The sequence below is a fragment of the Trachemys scripta genome, chromosome 18 (assembly GCF_013100865.1).
Source record: "Trachemys scripta elegans isolate TJP31775 chromosome 18, CAS_Tse_1.0, whole genome shotgun sequence".
Taxonomy (NCBI): Eukaryota; Metazoa; Chordata; order Testudines; family Emydidae; genus Trachemys; species Trachemys scripta.
Window position 1 is genome coordinate 22,393,176 of NC_048315.1, and position 17,684 is coordinate 22,410,859.

At 52.1% G+C, this 17,684-nt stretch overlaps 1 protein-coding gene across 3 annotated transcripts in view; it reads right to left on the minus strand.

The window, feature by feature from the left end:
* Positions 1 to 4,461, minus strand: part of STX1A (syntaxin 1A) — a 286,083-nt gene extending 281,622 nt beyond the window's left edge. For 2 of the 3 annotated variants that reach the window (XR_004643435.1, XM_034752673.1), the window contains exon 1: positions 4,314 to 4,445. Coding sequence is in view for 1 of the 3 variants with exons in the window: in XM_034752673.1 (XP_034608564.1) it covers positions 4,314 to 4,430 (117 nt within the window). In the remaining 2 variants the exon portion in view is untranslated. Of the gene's footprint in view, positions 1 to 4,313 lie in introns of all 3 variants that reach the window. The other variant, XR_004643436.1, reaches the window with a different exon arrangement.
* Between the last annotated feature and the right edge of the window lie 13,223 nt (positions 4,462 to 17,684).

The window sequence follows — 17,684 nt, forward strand, 5'->3', positions numbered from 1 at the left end:
CGCGGAGCAGCTCCGGAGCAGTGGAGCTGCAGGTTCTTGCCTGGAGCTGGAGCGGAGACTGAGCACAGCTCCACAGTCCTGCCACATGTTCAGTTTTTCATGTGCCACAGTGGGGGGAAGGGGAGGGGGATTGGTGACCACGAGTAACTGCATCATAGATGTTATCAAGGGGAATCTAGAGGTTTTAGCTGCTGTGCTTGTGGCAACTGGTGAGGAACGGGAAGTGGTTGGCAGCTTAACTGAATGTTTCTTTTAACATGACCAACAATGCCAAAGCTAATGCCTACATTTAAAGTAGCATTGTTAGGTTTCAGAGTCAACTCTCTGTTTGACCCGAATGTGCCAGTTCACATGTCTCAGAGCAGACAACTTGACATTGGTTACACTGGTCTCGCATTTTCAGTTACCTTCACAACCATGAAGGCAAGAAGCACCATTTCCCCTCTCCCCCCACCTTCAGGAAAAGCTGAGATTCTGCAGCACAATTCCATGTTCACAGAATACACGGGATGCTGGCAATAGTGAACAGAAAATTAAACGTGTGATATGGTGGCAATGGACTGTCAGTTGCAACTATCAGGTCAGAAACAAGAAAGCAAAAGTGTCTCAGTGGCACTAATGAGATTGCGCCTACAATACTATGTAGCTCTTGGTTCCTCATTATCTGAGCAATATCTGCAAACCAAAGAGAATGAAAAAATAACAGAAATAAGTAAGGGTCAGAGGAACTGATTTATGAAGAGTTAAACAGCTAAATATGTACACCTGGGTTAAACAGCAACTAAAAAGCTACGATATCAAACTACAATTACCTGAAAAGCAAAAATACCAACAGATCTCAAAAAGGACAATTAAACTAGGAGAAATGGTATGAAATTCCACAAAGGAAAACAGTCTGGATATCTGGAATCATTTGCAAGATCTCTTGTATAGACTCCCAATCTCTAATTTCTCTGTCACTGGGGATCTACTGCGGCTTCTTAGAAGAACTTTCCTGCAAGTAGCTCCCAGGCAGCGTTTTGAAGGCAAAGCCTCAGCAACTCTGTTCAGTTTCATTCTGAAGCCGATGCCTTTGCTAGGAAGCGTAACTAAGCATAAATACTCTCCAGACTGTAGACAAAAGATGCCTGCTGAGATGCAGAGAGTCAGGTAAAATCTGGGTTAATGATATTACTATTTATAACGTGATAGTGCCCAGACCCTCCAATGAAGATCTGGGCCACATTATGCTTGGTTCTGCATAAACTCACAGAAAGATATGGTTCCTGCCCCAAAGAGCTTACAATTAAGGGCCCCAATCCTACAACTGGATTCACATGGATGGACGCTTAACTTCAAGGGGGTTCTGTGTGGGCACAAGGGTCTGTCTGCATAGATTCAACCGCAGCAGTGCGGGAGTACAAGTTGCAACACATGGCTGTAGCAAAAACCACAGGGGAAAGAGGGAGGATGACAAGAACAGGTGAATCATAGAATCATAGGCGGCGAGTTATATTCTCACGTGGTGCCTGGACACCAGCAATATTCAGAGCCGAGAAGCCCAGCTCCACCAATATTTGGGGTCGGGTGTTCCCCCCCGGCCCCACCTGCCGCCGCTCCCCCCCCCAGTGTCCACCAGCCCCAGGAGTGCCGCCAGCTTTTTTGCCGCCCTAGGCGGAAGGTCCCGTCGCTGAAATACTGCCGCGGTCGCCGCCCCCAAATTGTAGTGCCCTAGGCAACCGCTTAGGTCGCCTAATGGGTTGCACTGGCCCTGCCCGGCCCGACTTGCTGCCTCCACGCAGGGCCCCCAGAGCAGAGTGTCCCTGCCTCTTCCGTGCAGCTCCATGCTGCCTCCCTGCAGCAACTGCTGCTGCCGGGTCCTAGTGCCCCCCATCTACACTGCCAGAGCTGACTGACTCTGAGCCTGGCCTTCACCCTCAGACCCTTCCCTTTTCCGGCAGGATCCTCCACCAGCACAGGGGGGCCCCCCGCCCTCAGTCATCTCATGCTGGGCAAAGGGCAGCCTCATCCCTCACCCCAAGTGAGGCTACAGTCAGGGGCCACAGCAGGGGAGGAGGTGCATGCAGCACCTCCCGGCACCCACCACGGGGGAGGCGAGGGAGATTCCTGGACCTGAGAGAGGCCCTAGGAGCACATGCAGTGACAATGGTGGGGGTGAACGTGCTGCTGGGGGGGTGGGAAAGGGGGGCTCCTCCCCCAGAGTTCGCTGCTGCCAATGCTCAAATCACTAAGCTATCCCCCCTCCCCCAAAGGTGCTTACACAGGCTAGTGATACACTTTGATGGTTCCAGGATATTATGAACACCCACACCAGCAAACTCACTGACATCCAAGACCAGCTGCTGAATGTAAACCCTGTTCCATTGATTAAGGACATCCAGAAATAAAACCTGGCCCAACTGATTCAAACAGTCAAACAGCAGCCATGGAAAGCTCTCTGGAAGTCAGGGTGAAGCAGCCTCACAGGCGGGATCAGGGATAAGGACACTGTTCGATGCACACATCCCCTTCAAGGCTGAAGGGTGTATCAGATCCATTCTTACAACCTCCTGTCGATCTGCCACTCACCAGAACATCCATTCAGCCAGCCTCTGCCACAGCTCCTGGGAAGATTTTTAGACCCACACACATAACCTCCTCACCCCCAGCAAGTGGGTCAAGTCCACTTACACATCCTCCCCCAAGGTCTTCCCCTCCCTCAACCCCTCACATTCTCACACAGGTTCACATCTCTTCTCTCCACCCTGAGTATGCTGCCCCTACCCTAGAGGGTGTCAAAACCTACACAGCGCTCCTGCCCTCCTTTGCCATATGGGGCGTGAGGAGACTTTTTATTCTAGTCAAGAAAATCCACTCACACAAGCGCGCCCTCCCTCCACACCCGCGAATGTGTCAGAACCACTCACGCAATCGGCTGCCCGGGCCCTGCAGCATGCGTGTCACATTCAATAATACTTCATTACCATGTCAAGCTCTATGTTGTCAGAGCACACAAAACAGAAACCTCAGATCACCTCTATACGCAGACACAACACATCAAGCCCCCCAGTGCAGGCCCCATCTCGCTCCAACACATCCAGCCCCCCACACACATACACATCAAGGCCCAACCCAGCAAGGGCAGGGTTTGACATAACCCCCACACACCCATACCCCAAACCTCGGCCTGGGATGGAGCATCACAGTCTGTTTAGGGTTTGATCACTTGTTTGTCACATTCACTCACACAACCTCCCTGGCCACCCCACCCCACCCCTGCCACTGCAGAAGTACAGCTACTTCCCCTCACACCACCTCCGTCTTTCCAGGATGCAAGACCCACCCCACTCAGACACACACAGTCCCTCACCACCCTATGCGCCAGAGCTGTTAGAATTGGGGTGCTGGGGGTCTGCCACCCCCTGGCTACAGGAGTGCTTGGGGGGTCACCTGCATCCAGGTGTGACATCTGCAACACACACACCTCCCTAGAGGGGTACGACTCTTGCACTCCTGGATCCAGGGGGTGAGAGACAGGGCCGGCGCTTCCATTTAGGCGACCGCACCAGGATTTGGGGGGGTGGCATTTTGCCGCCCTCGGCGGCAATTCGGTGGCAGAGGGTCCTTCCGCGCTACGGGTCTTCGGTGGCAATTCTGCGGCGGGTCCTTCACTCGCTCCGGGACCCACCGCACAAGTGCCCCGAAGACCGGGAGCGTGGAAGGACCCCCCCACCGCAGAATTGCCGACGACGACCAGGAGCTCAGAAGGACCCCCGCCTAGGGCGCCAAAAACCCTGGTGCCGCTCCTGGTGAGAGAGCCACATACACCACCCTCCATCTCCCATCCCAGGATAGGCCAATCCCCCATCTCACTCCCAGGAGGAGCCAGCCCCTCTGCCCCACCTCACCCCCAGGAGAGGCCAGCTCCCCACACACACACCCTATCTCCCCCACACACAGCACCCCCCCGCACACGGCACCCCATCTCACCCCCAGGAGGGACCAGCTCCCCCGCCCCCATCTCACCCCCAGGAAAGGCCAGCTCCCCCCACACACACACCCCATCTCATCCCCAGGAAAGGCCAGCTCCCCCCACACACACACCCCATCTCCCCCCCTCACAGCCCCCCCACACACACACCCCATCTCACCCCCAGGAGGGACCCGCTCCCCCCCACACACACTCCCCATCTCACCCCCAGGAGGGACCCGCTCCCCCGCCCCATCTCACCCCCAGGAGAGGCCAGCTCCCCGCCCCCCTATCACTCCAGGGGGACTAGCCCCCGGGCGAGCCCCGCGCTGGCCCCCGCACCCCGGGCCCGGCCGGCGCTCACCGCGCGGAGCTCCCCCGTTCGGTCCTTCATGCTCGCTCCGCCCGGCACCCGCTCGGCTCGGCGCTGCCTCCCCGGCTCCGGCGGCGATCGGGGGGCGGGGAAGGAGGCGCGGCACATGCGCCTCAGCCGGAGCCGGGCCGGGCCGTCGGGCGCAGCGAGGGACCCGGGGGCACCGGCCTGGGGCTGCGGAGACTTGGGGGCAGCTGGGAGGTGTGAGTGCGCGTGGGGGTCCCGCTGGGGTCACACCTGGTGGTGTGCAGGGGCGGGGGGGCTACACTGGGGGGCGGAGTTACACTTCGGGGGAGGTGGTTACACCTGGGGGGGATTTACCCTTGGGTGAGGGTGTGCCCGTGGGTGGGTTGTATCTAGGGATGGGGGGGTTACCCTTGGGTGGAGGGTGCAGGGAGATTTACCCTTGGGTGAGCGTGTGCCCGTGTTACACGGGGGGGAAGCCAAATAGGGGTTCACTTCAGGGGCACCAGTTCCAGGGGTGGCGGGGCTAAGCAAGGAGAGTGGGGGCATGGGCACAGTGTTGCTGGGGCATGACCCCGGGGGAGAGGGAAGCACCCCTGAGAGCAGTGCATGCGCTGAGGGTAGCAACCCTAGTCAGCCTGGGCTTACAACAGACACAAAGTGCTGAGCAGAGGTAGTAGGGGAAGCAGTGGTGAGGCAATTCCAGGGGGAGAGCTGCAGGGCTGACCCTTCAGGGAGCATTCCCGGGGTTGCAATGAGGGGAACCATCTCTGGGGGGACAGTGTTGGAGGCATTTCAAGTGGGAGTCAACAACTCCGTGGGGGTTACAGTGGAGGAGCAATCCCAGGGGTTTGCAATGAATTGAGCAAGTCCCCCGCCCCCTCCCCCAGGGGGGGTGTTACACTGGGGGTTATCCTGGGGAAGGTAAACTGAGAGGCACTGATTCTGGGGGGGTTGTGATGTTATACAGACAGGATGAACCAACCCCAAGGTAGCAATCTTCCCACAAAGACAAGCAAAGCTACAGAGACACACATGGTAAAAGGAAAACTGCCAGGGAAAACATCTGTATAATTCCATTGTGTCTTTGGTCCCACTCAACTGAGCTCTCCTGTTCACTGGTAGAGCACCCTCAGAAGCTGAAGCTCTGGAAAGAGAAAAGTCTGCTGACTTGTACCGACCTGACTGCAAGGAACTTATCTCGTGAAAGAGAAAAGTTACTGCCCATAGTCTCTGTAGTTTGGTGAATGGCTGCTATTGTTCAAGGTGATAAACTGTTCTAGCTGAGAAGGATTAATGGATTAATTATTACTGAACAGCCACAGATGTCAAGGGCACCAATTTGGATGATGAGCCAAATGAGTTAATGCTTTTCAGAATGACTTTTCTTAGAGAGCTACAGGACTTCTCTGCATTGCGTGCAGAAATAGTAACAGTCAAACTGATTCTGCTTTCTTGGTTGTGACATATTCCGTGTCAGGCCTGTACAAACCTGTCATTGGGTTGTCAATGTTAATTGCCAGGATGTTTCACCAGCATGTATTCCTACACTTAGTTATTTGTTGTGTAAATGTATATATTTTCTGAGGTAACTAACAGTTTATGTAGGACGCTTTCATGTATTACCAACATCTACAGCCTCTTCAGTCCATCTAGCAGCTTAGGTTTACAAAAAGTCCCAACTCTGAGTCATCGTTTGAAATCTAAAATGATTTTCTTCAAAACCAAAGTCACAGTCAAGTTGTCCCAATCCAATAAAGGTGTATTTTGTGTAGGTCTGTATTAGTGGCTGTGATAAGTTGACAGTTTGCTGTATAAAAATCAGACATTTCTAAGATACTGTGAGTGGGCAAGGAGTTAATTCTACTGTGTTTAGGGAGTGGTTACTGTTTTGAAATCTAAATGGCTCTGGAAGGGATTGCATTGTGTTTTGGAGCTTGGGAAGGATCCTTAATTATTTAGCAAGCCACTTTTGTTCATATTTGTTTTGCAGTGAGGACATTTGTCGATTAGATGGTGCTCATTCTCACAAAGCTAACCTAGAAAAGTGAAGACAGCCTATTTATGTGGGAATAGTTTCAGAAACTCCATGGTCTATGGCATGACTCTAGTATGCCACCCTGTGGCTAAATTATTCATAGATTTTTTTTTAGTCCAGAAAGGACCATTATGGTCATCTAATTTCTAGTCTGACCTTCTGCACAGCATCAGGCCTTAGAATTTCATCCAGTCATTCCTGTATCTAGTCCAACAATCTGTGATTAAATTAAGGCATGTGTTCTAGAAAAACAGCCAAACTCATTCACTGTAAGACTCTGAATTCAGAATTCACCACATCCCTTGATAATGTGTTTGAGTAGTTAAATACTCTCACTGTCAGACATGTCTGTCTTACAGCCAGTTTGATTGTTGTTCACTGCACTAGATTAAATAGCCCTCTACTATGAGGAATCTTAGAATCATAGAAGATTAGGGTTCGAAGAGACCTCAGGAGTTTATCTAGTCCAACCCCCTGCTCAAAGCAGGACCAACCCCAACTAAATCATCCCAGCCAGGGCTTTGTCAAGCCGGGCTTTAAAAACCTCTAAGGAAGGAGATTCCACCACCTCCCTAGGTAACCCACTCCAGTGCTTCATCACCCTCCTAGTGAAAAAGTTTTTCCTCATATCCAACCTAGACCTCCCCCACTGCAACTTGAGACCATTGCTCCTTGTGCCATCATCTGCCATCACTGAGAACAGCTGAGCTCCATCTTCTTTGGAACCCTCCGTCAGGTAATTGAAGGCTGCTATCAAATCCCCCCCTCACTCTTCTCTTCTGCAGACTAAACAAGCCCAGTTCCCTCAGCCTCTCCTCATAAGTCATGTGCCCCAGCCCCCTGATCGTTTTTATTGCCCCTGCTGGACTCTCTCGCTCCAATTTGTCCACATCCTTTCTGTAGTGGGGGGCCCAAAATTGGACGTAATACTCCAGATGTGGCCTCATCAGTGCCGAATAGAGGGGAATAATCACTTCCCTCGGTCTGCTGGCAATGCTCCTACTAATGCAGCCCAATATGCCGTTACCCTTCTTGGCAACAAGGGCACACTGTTGACTTTATCCAGCTTCTTGTCCACTGTAATCCCCAGGTCCTTTTCTACGGAACTGCCACTGTAGCAGTGCATGGGATTCTTCCGTCCTAAGGGCAGGACTTGACTTTAGCAAAGCTTTTGATACAGTCTCCCACAGTATTCTTGCCAGCAAGTTAAAGAAGTATGGGCTGGATGAATGGACTGTAAGGTGGATAGAAAGCTGGCTAAATCATCGGGCTCAACGGGTAGTGATCAATGGCTCCATGTCTAGTTGGCAGCTGGTATCAAGCGGAGTGCCCCAAGGGTCGGTCCTGGGGCCGGTTTTGTTCAATATCTTCATTAATGATCTGGAGGAAGGTGTGGACTGCACCCTCAGCAAGTTTGCAGATGACACTAAATTGGGAGGAGTGGTAGATACGCTAGAGGGTAGGGATAGGATACAGAGGGACCTAGACAAATTAGAGGATTGGGCGAAAAGAAACCTGGTGAGGTTCAACAAGGACAAGTGCAGAGTCCTGCACTTAGGACGGAAGAATCCCATGCACTGTTACAGACTAGGGACCGAATGGTTAGGAAGCAGATCTGCAGAAAAGGACCTAGGGGTTACAGTTGACGAGAAGCTGGATATGAGTTGCCAAGAAGGCTAACGGCATTTTGGGCTGTATAAGTAGGACCATTGCCAGCGGATCGAGGGATGTGATCATTCCCCTCTATTCGACATTGGTGAGGCCTCATCTGGAGTACTGTGTCCAGTTTTGGGCCCCACACTACAAGATTGTGGAAAGTGAAATGTGAACTTGTGGAACTTGCTAGGATGCAGCCGCACACAGAAGGATGGTTGGGGGCTGAGTCCTCCTTCCTTTGGGACAGACCTTGCCCCTCCTAAAGACAGGGACTGAAGATGTGGGAGGTCCACCCTGGTCCAGGAGGAATGGTGATGGGGCCACCCAGATGCCTCTAGGGTGGGTGTGGTCACATCACAGGGTTGGGACCAACATGGGCCCCATATGTGGGTGCCAAGCGCCCTGGCAAGCCTGTTCTGCAACTCTCTGCTGGACAGGGAAACACAAGACAGAAGCCAAGGTGTCAGACAGCTTTCATTTTTGACTGAGCAACTCAGGAAAGGAGCAAAACTCACCCCATCTTCTCCCAGCAAGAGAAAAACCCAGCTCTCCCATGGGACACATCAAGGGAAGGGTTAAGCTTCCTATTGGCCCCCAAATGTAACCCTGAGAACACCTATCCCATCTTGGAGCCTTTGCCAGGGATCACAGCTGGGAAGGAAGAGGAGAGAAAAAATCATAGAATATCAGGATTGGAAGGGACCTCAGGAAGTCATCTAGTCCAACCCCCTGCTCAAAGCAGGACCAATCCCCAACTAAATCATCCCAGCCAGAGCTTTGTCAAACCTGCCCTTAAAAACCTCTAAGGAAGGAGATTCCACCACCTCCCTAGTAACCCATTCTAGTGTTTCACTACCCTCCTAGTAAAAAAGTTTTTCCTAATATCCAACCTAAACCTCCCCCACTGCAACTTGAGACCATTGTTCCTTGTTCTGTCATCTGGTACCACTGAGAACAGTCTAGATCCATCCTCTTTGGAACCCCCTTTCAGGTAGTTCAAAGCAGCTATCATTCTTCTCTTCTGCACACTAAACAATCCCAGTTCCCTCAGCCTCTCCTCATAAGTCATGTGCTCCAGCCCCCTAATTATTTTTGTTGCCCTCCGCTGGACTCTTTCCAATTTTTCCACATCCTTCTTGTAGTTTGGGGCCCAAAACTGGACACCGTACTCCAGAATGCAAGGATGCATTCTGTATTTGCTTCACTAGAGAGCACCTTAGCCATAGAAACTCATTTGCTGCTGGTGAGACTCTCTGAGGAAACTAAACCCCGGGTTATTCCCGAACTGCAGTGTAGGGAGGGGGCCTGATGGAGAGACCCACAGCTGGCCGCACTGCCAGAAGCAGAGGGGCAGGAAAGGAACCGGAAATATAAAAGACAGGCCCTCCAGCTCAGTTGGAGAAGAGCTGCCTGTGACCAGTTGGCCTATGTCAACTGTGTTGCTACAGACCCATGGTGCGCAACCCAGTGGCCGTGCTTCAGACTTGATGGTGAATGCCTCTACCGGGTTTCTCAGGACCCTCGCACTCACAAGCCCCAATTCCAGCTGGTTGTACCCTGTTGTCATCAAAGGGCAGGGTTGAGGATGGCCCATGATATCCCAGCAACTGGCCATTTTGGCCAAGAGAAGACCTTAGCCTGAATACTGGCCCAGTTCTTCTGTCTAGGGGTGCACCAGGATGTTAAGAACTTTTGCGCATCCTGCCCCAAACACAAGTGGGTGGCACCTGCGGGAACCCCGAAGGCCCCCTGATGCCCTTGCTGGTGGTGGGGACATCCTTCGAACGGATTGCCATCAGTGTTTTGTTATGTGCACCAATATGGTGGGGGTGGGATCGTGTGGGCTCTGGCTGGGGATGAGGGGCTCAGGGTGCGGGCGGGGGCAGAGGGTTGGAGTGCGGGGGAATGTGGGCTCTGGGATGGGGCCAGGGATGAGAGCTTTGGGGTAAAGGCTGCCCTAAGGCTGCAGTGGGGATAGAGGATTCCCCTGAGCACTCTCTCGCTGCAGCAGCTCGGGGCTGCGGGAGAGGCTCCTCTCCCCAGCTGTAGCAGCACTGGCAGGCCTGGGATGCAGGTTGAGAACCACAGCGGGCACCCCCACAGACCCCAGAACCCCTCCCCATGCCCAGTGCCTCCCACCCAGAGACCCCTCTACGGTGGGGCCAGGAGCAGAGTCACAGGGCGGGGGCCTGGCAGCAGTGACCCCGGACTCCACCGCATGGGGCTGGGTGGCAGCCCCAGACCTGACCCCAGACTCCCTCTGCGCAGGGCCGGCTGGCAGCCCCGACCCTGGACCCCTGTTGCGTGGGGCTGGCTGTCCTGCAGGCAGCCCCAGACCCGACCCCACCGCGTGGCCCAATGGCCTTTAGCACACAGCTATATGTTACTTGGGCCACATGCGGCCCACAGGTTGAGAACTGCTGGACTAGATGATCCAACTCTTGTGGTTACTGTACAGGAGGGAAAGAGAGAGGTGACTGGTATCTTTATTGGGAGAGGATGTTGGTTCCATTCTGGCCCAGAGTAAGTCCCCAGAGTAAGTCCCAGGGCCTGTAGCTGAATCCAGGTGACGGTGGAGGTTTTATAGAAAAGGAGATTTAGATGGCCAGAATAAGAAGGTATTTAAGAGCCATATTCTGTCCTACGCTGGAGCCATCCTCTCTTATCTATAGGCTATGAATGGTACAAGGTGACACTGGCTGGTCTTTCCCCTTTATCCAGAGGATGACGCTTCCTGTTCAATTTCCCTCTGTTGCTGCATGCTGTGAGCAAGAGATGGTGATGCCCTCGCACGAATCCCGTTCAAGTTTCACAGAAGGGTCCATAGGTGAGCGTGGTGGATATTGTCCAATATGTCTCTGATGCCGGGCCAGCTGCCTCTAATGGGGCCAGGTGGCTAGCTCAATGAGAAGAACTCATGCTCCAACTAGGACCCCAAACCAAAGGCAAAAGCAAATCATGTTTGTAAGGAACAGGAGGGAATCAGGTGATAGATGAGGCAAGAACTAAATCTTGATCCATACAGCAGTATTATGGACAGCTGTGGTCTCAGCATGGTAAAGAGCCACTGAGCTCTTGCAACCCAGTAGTGAGGACATGCTGCCATCTGCAGGGCTTAAACAGTATCGTAGGTAGCCCACCTAAGCTATCAGAAGAGCCAAGACAGCTGAAGCTACAAGAGTATAAAAATCCTGATTTAAAACAAAAAAAAAATGTTAATACATTTAAGTCATGATTGTTAAACATAAATACATTTTTATCTAAATCAGCTTTTTTACTTGCATGGTGCTAGTTCTTCATTTTCTTCCCAGTCTTAATATATGGAGATATCCTATCTCCTAGAACTGGAAGGGACCCTGAAAGCTCATCAAGTCCAGCCCCCTGCCTTCACTAGCAGGACCAAGTACTGATTTTGCCCCAGATCCCTAAGTGGCCCCCTCAAGGATTGAACTCACAACCCTGGGTTTAGCAGGCCAATGCTCAAACCACTGAGCTATCCCAGTCTTATAGTTGGGCTTGGGGGGATTACATTTTTATCAGTAAATGTCAATAAACGTTGATTTCACAGTACACACACAAACTGATGAAAAAATATTTCCATCAGTAATAATTTACAGATAGGCAAAGTAAGAGCAATGCTGCTTGAGAAACTTATTAGAGTTTAACGATATTTACTTTGTCAGCGTCACATGTCAAAATATACAATTTATGTTTTAACAGTTATTAAAGCTTTAACTTTTTGAATCTGTGTCTTCTTGTAATTACATAATTATTATCTGAGCCCCTCAAATGTCTGAGCCCCCACAATGTCCTGCAACTGTGAACATTTAAATCAATGAAAAGCTAAAAATAGCTTTTAAATAAATATTGTCAAAATTATCAAAAACTAAAAATCAAATTCTGCCAAGCCTGTTGATAATCTTAAATTGGTACATGGATATTTTGTGCTTGTTTCTTTAATCAGTTTCCAGATTGTTAAATGAATTTCAGAATAAAGACTTTTTTTCTACTAAGAAGTTTCACACTTACAATGTTCATCTCTGCTGAAAAAGGACATTAATAATAAGTGTATCACCTAGGAACCACTGTGCCAGGACCTGTACAAAAAGATGGTCCCTACCCAGAGAACTTACAATCTAAGGTAAGAGACAACAGTTGGAGACAGACAGGGAGCCCAAGGAAACAATGAGACAATACTGATCAGCATGGCAGACAGTGGTCTCAGCACACCAGCTGCTTGGCTGTGAAGATTTTGTTGGCATCACAGCACTGGAGGGATTTGAAGGAGGGAAATCACGTGGTTTCATGGATGTTCACGGGGAGCTCCTCCCAAGTGAGGGGCAGAGTGGGAGGAAGCACAAAGGTGCTTGTTTGAAAATGTCACAAGTAGGCAGTGAAGACTGGCATGGTTGGCAGAGGGGATGGGAGTCAGCATCACAATAGTGCAAATGTCTTTACTGTGTGAACACCACTAACTAAATGCTAAATGAAAAAGCAAATACACTGTGGTTTATTTACACCTGAGACTGCCTTCCCATGCCTTGAGCCGCCACAAGCCAAGAAAGCTGGCACGCTTCCATCAAGCTACACTTCTCCATCACGGCTTGCAGCTGGAAGGCAATGGGACTTGTGCTCCTAAGCCATCCCAATACCACCCTTTGGCCTCTCAATATGAGCTCTGGACTGGAGTCTAACTTCAGCTTCTGTTTCTGAAAATGTTGGCGTGGGGCATAAAACAGCTCCCAGTGACTTAGTGAATGTATTGAAAATCTCGATCACTTTCACTGCTACCACTGAAGCAATTTTGTTTTGAAGGGACAAAGATGTTATGCCACTAAAGGAAAACCTTTAAATACAAATAAAATTGCAGCCCCTGATGCCGCGAATGCTTATGCACGTGCTTACCTTCCCCATCCAAGTTGTGCCATTGGTGTCAATCATCATCATCGTCATGGTAAATCCCCCAAAGGGATGTGGCCTCCTTGAGACTGAACGCCACCCGGATCGATCTCTGGCTGGGTGTCAGGGACCAGGACGACAGACGGCGTGCCTTGTGACTGGAGTAGGAGTCAGGCCTAGTGGTTGGAGCAGGAGTTGAACATCCTGAATCGGAGCCGAGGGGCAGAGGCCAGAGCCAGAAGTCAGGGATCGGAGCTGAGGGGCAGAGCCAGCTTACCTAGAATGAGGCAACAGTGGGACCAGAGCAGGGGCAGGACTTGAAGAAGGCCAGAGCAAAGTGAGGAACAAGCAGGCACAGGAGCTTCCACAGCCATGGACAAATACTTTGAACAGTCAGAGTCCTGCTGCTGGCCTTAAGAAGAGGTGTGCTGGTCCCCTCAGGCTAAACTGGGGCCATCTGTGCTCGCTAGAGTCGCTGGCACAGGGCCAGGTCTAAATATTGGGGTTTTTCTCACCCCATTTCACCCCCAACCCCAAATGGAACAGGAATAACGGAGTCTTTGTGGCATTTCTCCCTGTCAAGCAATATCTCTTTCCATTGTGGTTGATGGACTCAAACAGGATTTATGCAGGAGGCTGAGACACTACGGCCATCCAACAGGCCCTGCGCTGATGTACTGAAACCCCACGCAACAGGGAAGAGGCATGGGGGAGTCATCAAACCATAGGCCTAGAGGGGCCCACAAGGGTTATCTGGTCATTCTTTTGGGCACCAAGTGAACAGCAAGGGAACCATGGGGTAGTCTGATCTCAGGTGGGGCAAAGGGAAAGGGGAATTTCAAACAAACACAGAATACTATGAAACGCTCTCGGTGCCTCGGACTTAGGTGTTTAACTTGAGGCCCCCTTATTGTTTGAAAATGTTGGGCAGTGTTTGCAAGGCCTGAGCAGAGCATGGTCTGGAAAGAGCTGTGCCACTCTGAACCCACAGGCCCTGTTCCTGCTCCCTGTCTGGCCATGGGCAATCCGTGAACGTTTCAGAAGTCAATGGGAGCTGCAGGTGTTCAGCACTTCTGCAAATGAGGCCCTTAAGGTTTCAATTTCCCTACCTTCAAAGCAGAGAATAATGTGCCCTTTCCAGGAGCTTTAGGAAAATTAGTGACCCTTGTTATTTAGTATCCCTGTGCACTGGTGGTAGCACCTAGAGGTCAGGACCCTGTGCTACTCTGTGCTCAGCCCGAATTAATGTTTGCGTGTGAAGAGTATCACAGAAATGCTGATTGTTATTTAAAATCAATCTCACCAAAATATGTAACAAAGGCACTGACAAGCCACAGGCCCACGATGCACTCAGGTGGGTTCAGGGCACTCAGCACCTCCCAGGAAGCATTAAGCAGGATCAAACAGTAGAGTGGCTGGAAATGCAGGTGTATGGTTAAGGAGCCATCCACTAGGCCTCCTTTGCTCTCTCTTAATGGGCTTGAGGCACAGTTCCTGTTTCATAGAGTAATACCCATGCAAGTCCAGTTGTGAGTCCATTTCAACCCCCAGCTGCTCTTTGTACATGTGCAATGTGCACCGTAGTTAAGCCAGGTAGGATGCTGTATTATACAGTGAAAGGTGTCCAAGTGGCCCCCTTACTAGGCTGCCCCAACTACAGTAAAACTTCAGAGTTATGAACACCAGAGTTATGAACTAACTGATCAACCATACGCCTCATTTGGAACTGGAAGTACACAATCAGGAGCAGCAGAGGCCAAAAAAAGCAAATACAGTACAGTACTGAGTTAAACGTAAACTACTAAAAAAATAAAGGGAAAGTAAAAAAAAATTTTGACAAGGAAACTGTTTCTGTGCTTATTTCGTTTAAATTAAGATTTTTTTTTCTTCTGCATAGTAAAGTCTTAAAGCTGTATTCAGTCTATGGTTCTTTCAAAAGTTTACAACTGAACATTAAGTTTTGTTCAGTTACGCACAACCTCCATTCCCGAGGTATTTGTAACCATGAGGTTCTCCCGTATCCGTAATGCACTGGGAACAGGCCTGCTCTTCCATTAGAAGAGGCATCTATCTCCTTTCTGCACAGTGTCTTTTGATGGACTCTCAAGTCATCACTTATGGAATAAAAGCTTCTATAATGTGTCATGCCAGATATTCGCTGTAACATTCTCTGTGCCAGGTGACCCGCTGCACCTGTCAAGGAGCCTACTAGGCCCAGAAATGCAGCCTCAGTATCTGGAGAACAAGGCAGATTAGACGGTTCCAGGACTTATTTTTAGGTCTGATCTTTGTCCAAATCAGCCCCCTGGTGTCCTGGTGACGCACCCTACTGCCTCTCTTGGGGTCTGTTTAAGCCAGCTGCCACAGAAACTGAAGTCCTAATGGTAGCTCGGGCCCATGCTGTGACCTGACCAGCCTGCAGAATAATAAATGAGGGGACCTGGGGCAAGTTTCTCTTCAGCACTAACAGTTTAAATCAGCTGCATGACAAGAGCATTGTGTGTTTCCAGAGGAGACGCTGCTCCCTTTGTAATCACACCCACGATGCCTCCCACCAGACTGGCTTATGAAGTCAACCATCTTCCAGTGCTTTTGTGTTTCTCCAGCCTTCTCTGCCTCCCCTCAGCTGTACTCCAGAAAGGGGGGCGGAGGGCGGATGGGAAGGCATGCCAAGAGAGATGCCTCTCCCTCCCCTCTGCTCTGAACTAAGAACAACAGCGCTAATTTGAGCCTTGTGCTGTGGCTTCCTGAGCAAAAGCAAAGGAGGGTGGCTGTGGAGAAAGGAAGAAGACAACAGAGCAAACCTGCCAGTACGTACCTGGCTGCTGAGTTTGGGGCTCCAGCAGAGTCCCACATAAATAGGACATAGCAGCTGCAGGCTAGCAACAAACTATTATGTAGCTCTGCCAGTTTGGGGCTTCCTCAGCCCAGCTCACAGAGGCAAAGACTGTAATTACCACTGAGAATGCCAGCTGGTACTAGAGCCCCCCACCCCCAGATTGGCATTGAGTGGCATGCCAAGGTGACCACAACCAGGCCCAGAAGAGCCTGCACTGGGCAGGCTCCTATGTAGGGTTGCCATCTTTCTAATCGCACAAAACTCCTGCCCTGCCCACTCAGTTTCACCGGGCTGCGTAGGGTGACCAGATGTCCCTATTTTGGGGTCTTTTTCTTATATAGGCTCCTATTACCCCTCACCCCCATCCCGATTTTTCGCATTTGCTGACTGGTCACCCTAGGGCTGGGGGTTGGGGTGCGGGAGGGCTCCAGCTGGGGGTGTGGGCTCTGGGATGAGGGATTTGGGCTAGGCCAAGAAGTTGGATGCGGGGGGGGGGGGGGGAGAGAGAGAAGATATGGGCTCTGGACTGTGGTGTGGGCTGTCACAGAGGCGATGCTCTAGAACTACTCCCTATGAAGGCAGTCAGGACTCCGGGGGAACCTCCTCTCTCTGAGCGCACTGTCTCCAGGGCAAGAAGCCTACGCAGCTTCAACCTTCCTGGGTCTGACCTCAAAGCATTCTATGGAGATATACCTATCTCATAGAACTGGAAGGGACCTTGAAAGATCATCAAGTCCAGCCCCCTGCCTTCACTAGCAGAACCAAGTACGGATTTTTGCCCCAGATCCCTAACTGGCCCCCTCAAGGATTGAACTCACAACCCTGGGTATAGCAGGCCAATGCTCGAACCACTGAGCTATCCTCCCCCCATTCAGCAACCCCTTCCACACCGTGTGCTCAGGGTCGGTGCAAGGATATTTTGCACCCTAGGCGAAACTTCCAACTTGTGCCCCCCCACCCCTCGCACATCGGTTCATTGAGGGGCAAATCCCAATAAGCCTTTATATTCCCCAGGGGCCAGCCGTGCCCAAGGGTTGCTTCCCGACCAGGTTCGCCCCTCCCCGCCCCCTGAACTCCCCTGGAGGGTGCACAGCCCCCCTGCGAGCCCTCCCTACCCCACCCTAGCGGCCCCCGCCCCAAGTCCACTCACTGGCTTTGCTGGGCTTGGGCCACTGCAGCAGCTCGGTGGGGGGGGAGCCGCCTTCTGGGGGCTCCTGCAGCAGATGCATGTGGGCAGAGGCCCCCGTGCACCCCCTGGCTCCCCCCTCGCCACACTCCGGCTCTGTGGCTCCCGGGAGTGTGAGCCACCGCCGCCCCTCTCCCTCCCGGAGCAGTCTCAGGGCCCCGCACCGCAGTGGCTGTTCACATGCCCGGGAGCCCCAGGGCTCGAGCGTGGCAAGGGGGGGAGTTGAGGGGGGCGCATGGGAGCCTCTGCCTGCATGCATCTGCTGCAGTCTGCAGGTGCCCCCTGGGGGGGGGGGGCGCCAGGCCACAGCCTGGGCAGGAGTAGGGTTACCATATTTCAACAATCAAAAAAGAGGACGGGAGGAGCCCCGCCCCCGTCCTGTCCTAGCCCCGCCCCCCCTGTCCTAGCCCCGCCCCGTCCTGTCCTAGCCCCGCCCCCCTCAGAACCCCCAATCCTCCCCCCCACTCCTTGTCCCCTGACTGCCCCCCAGGACTCCACCCCCTCCCTAAGCCTCCCTGCCTCTTGTCCCCTGACTGCCTCCTCCTGAGACCTTCCCCACATCCTAACTGGCCCCCTAGGACCCTACCCCCCTACCTGTCCCCTGACTGCCCCAACCCTTATTCACACCCCCACCCCCTGACAGCCCCCCCCCAGAACTCCTGACCCATCTAAACCCCTCTGCTCCCTGTCCCCTCCTCCCCCCTCCCATGCAGAGCGTGCGCACGCTTACAAAGCAGCCGGTGCTCCAAAAGCCAGAGCCAGAGCCCTGCTTGCACTTCC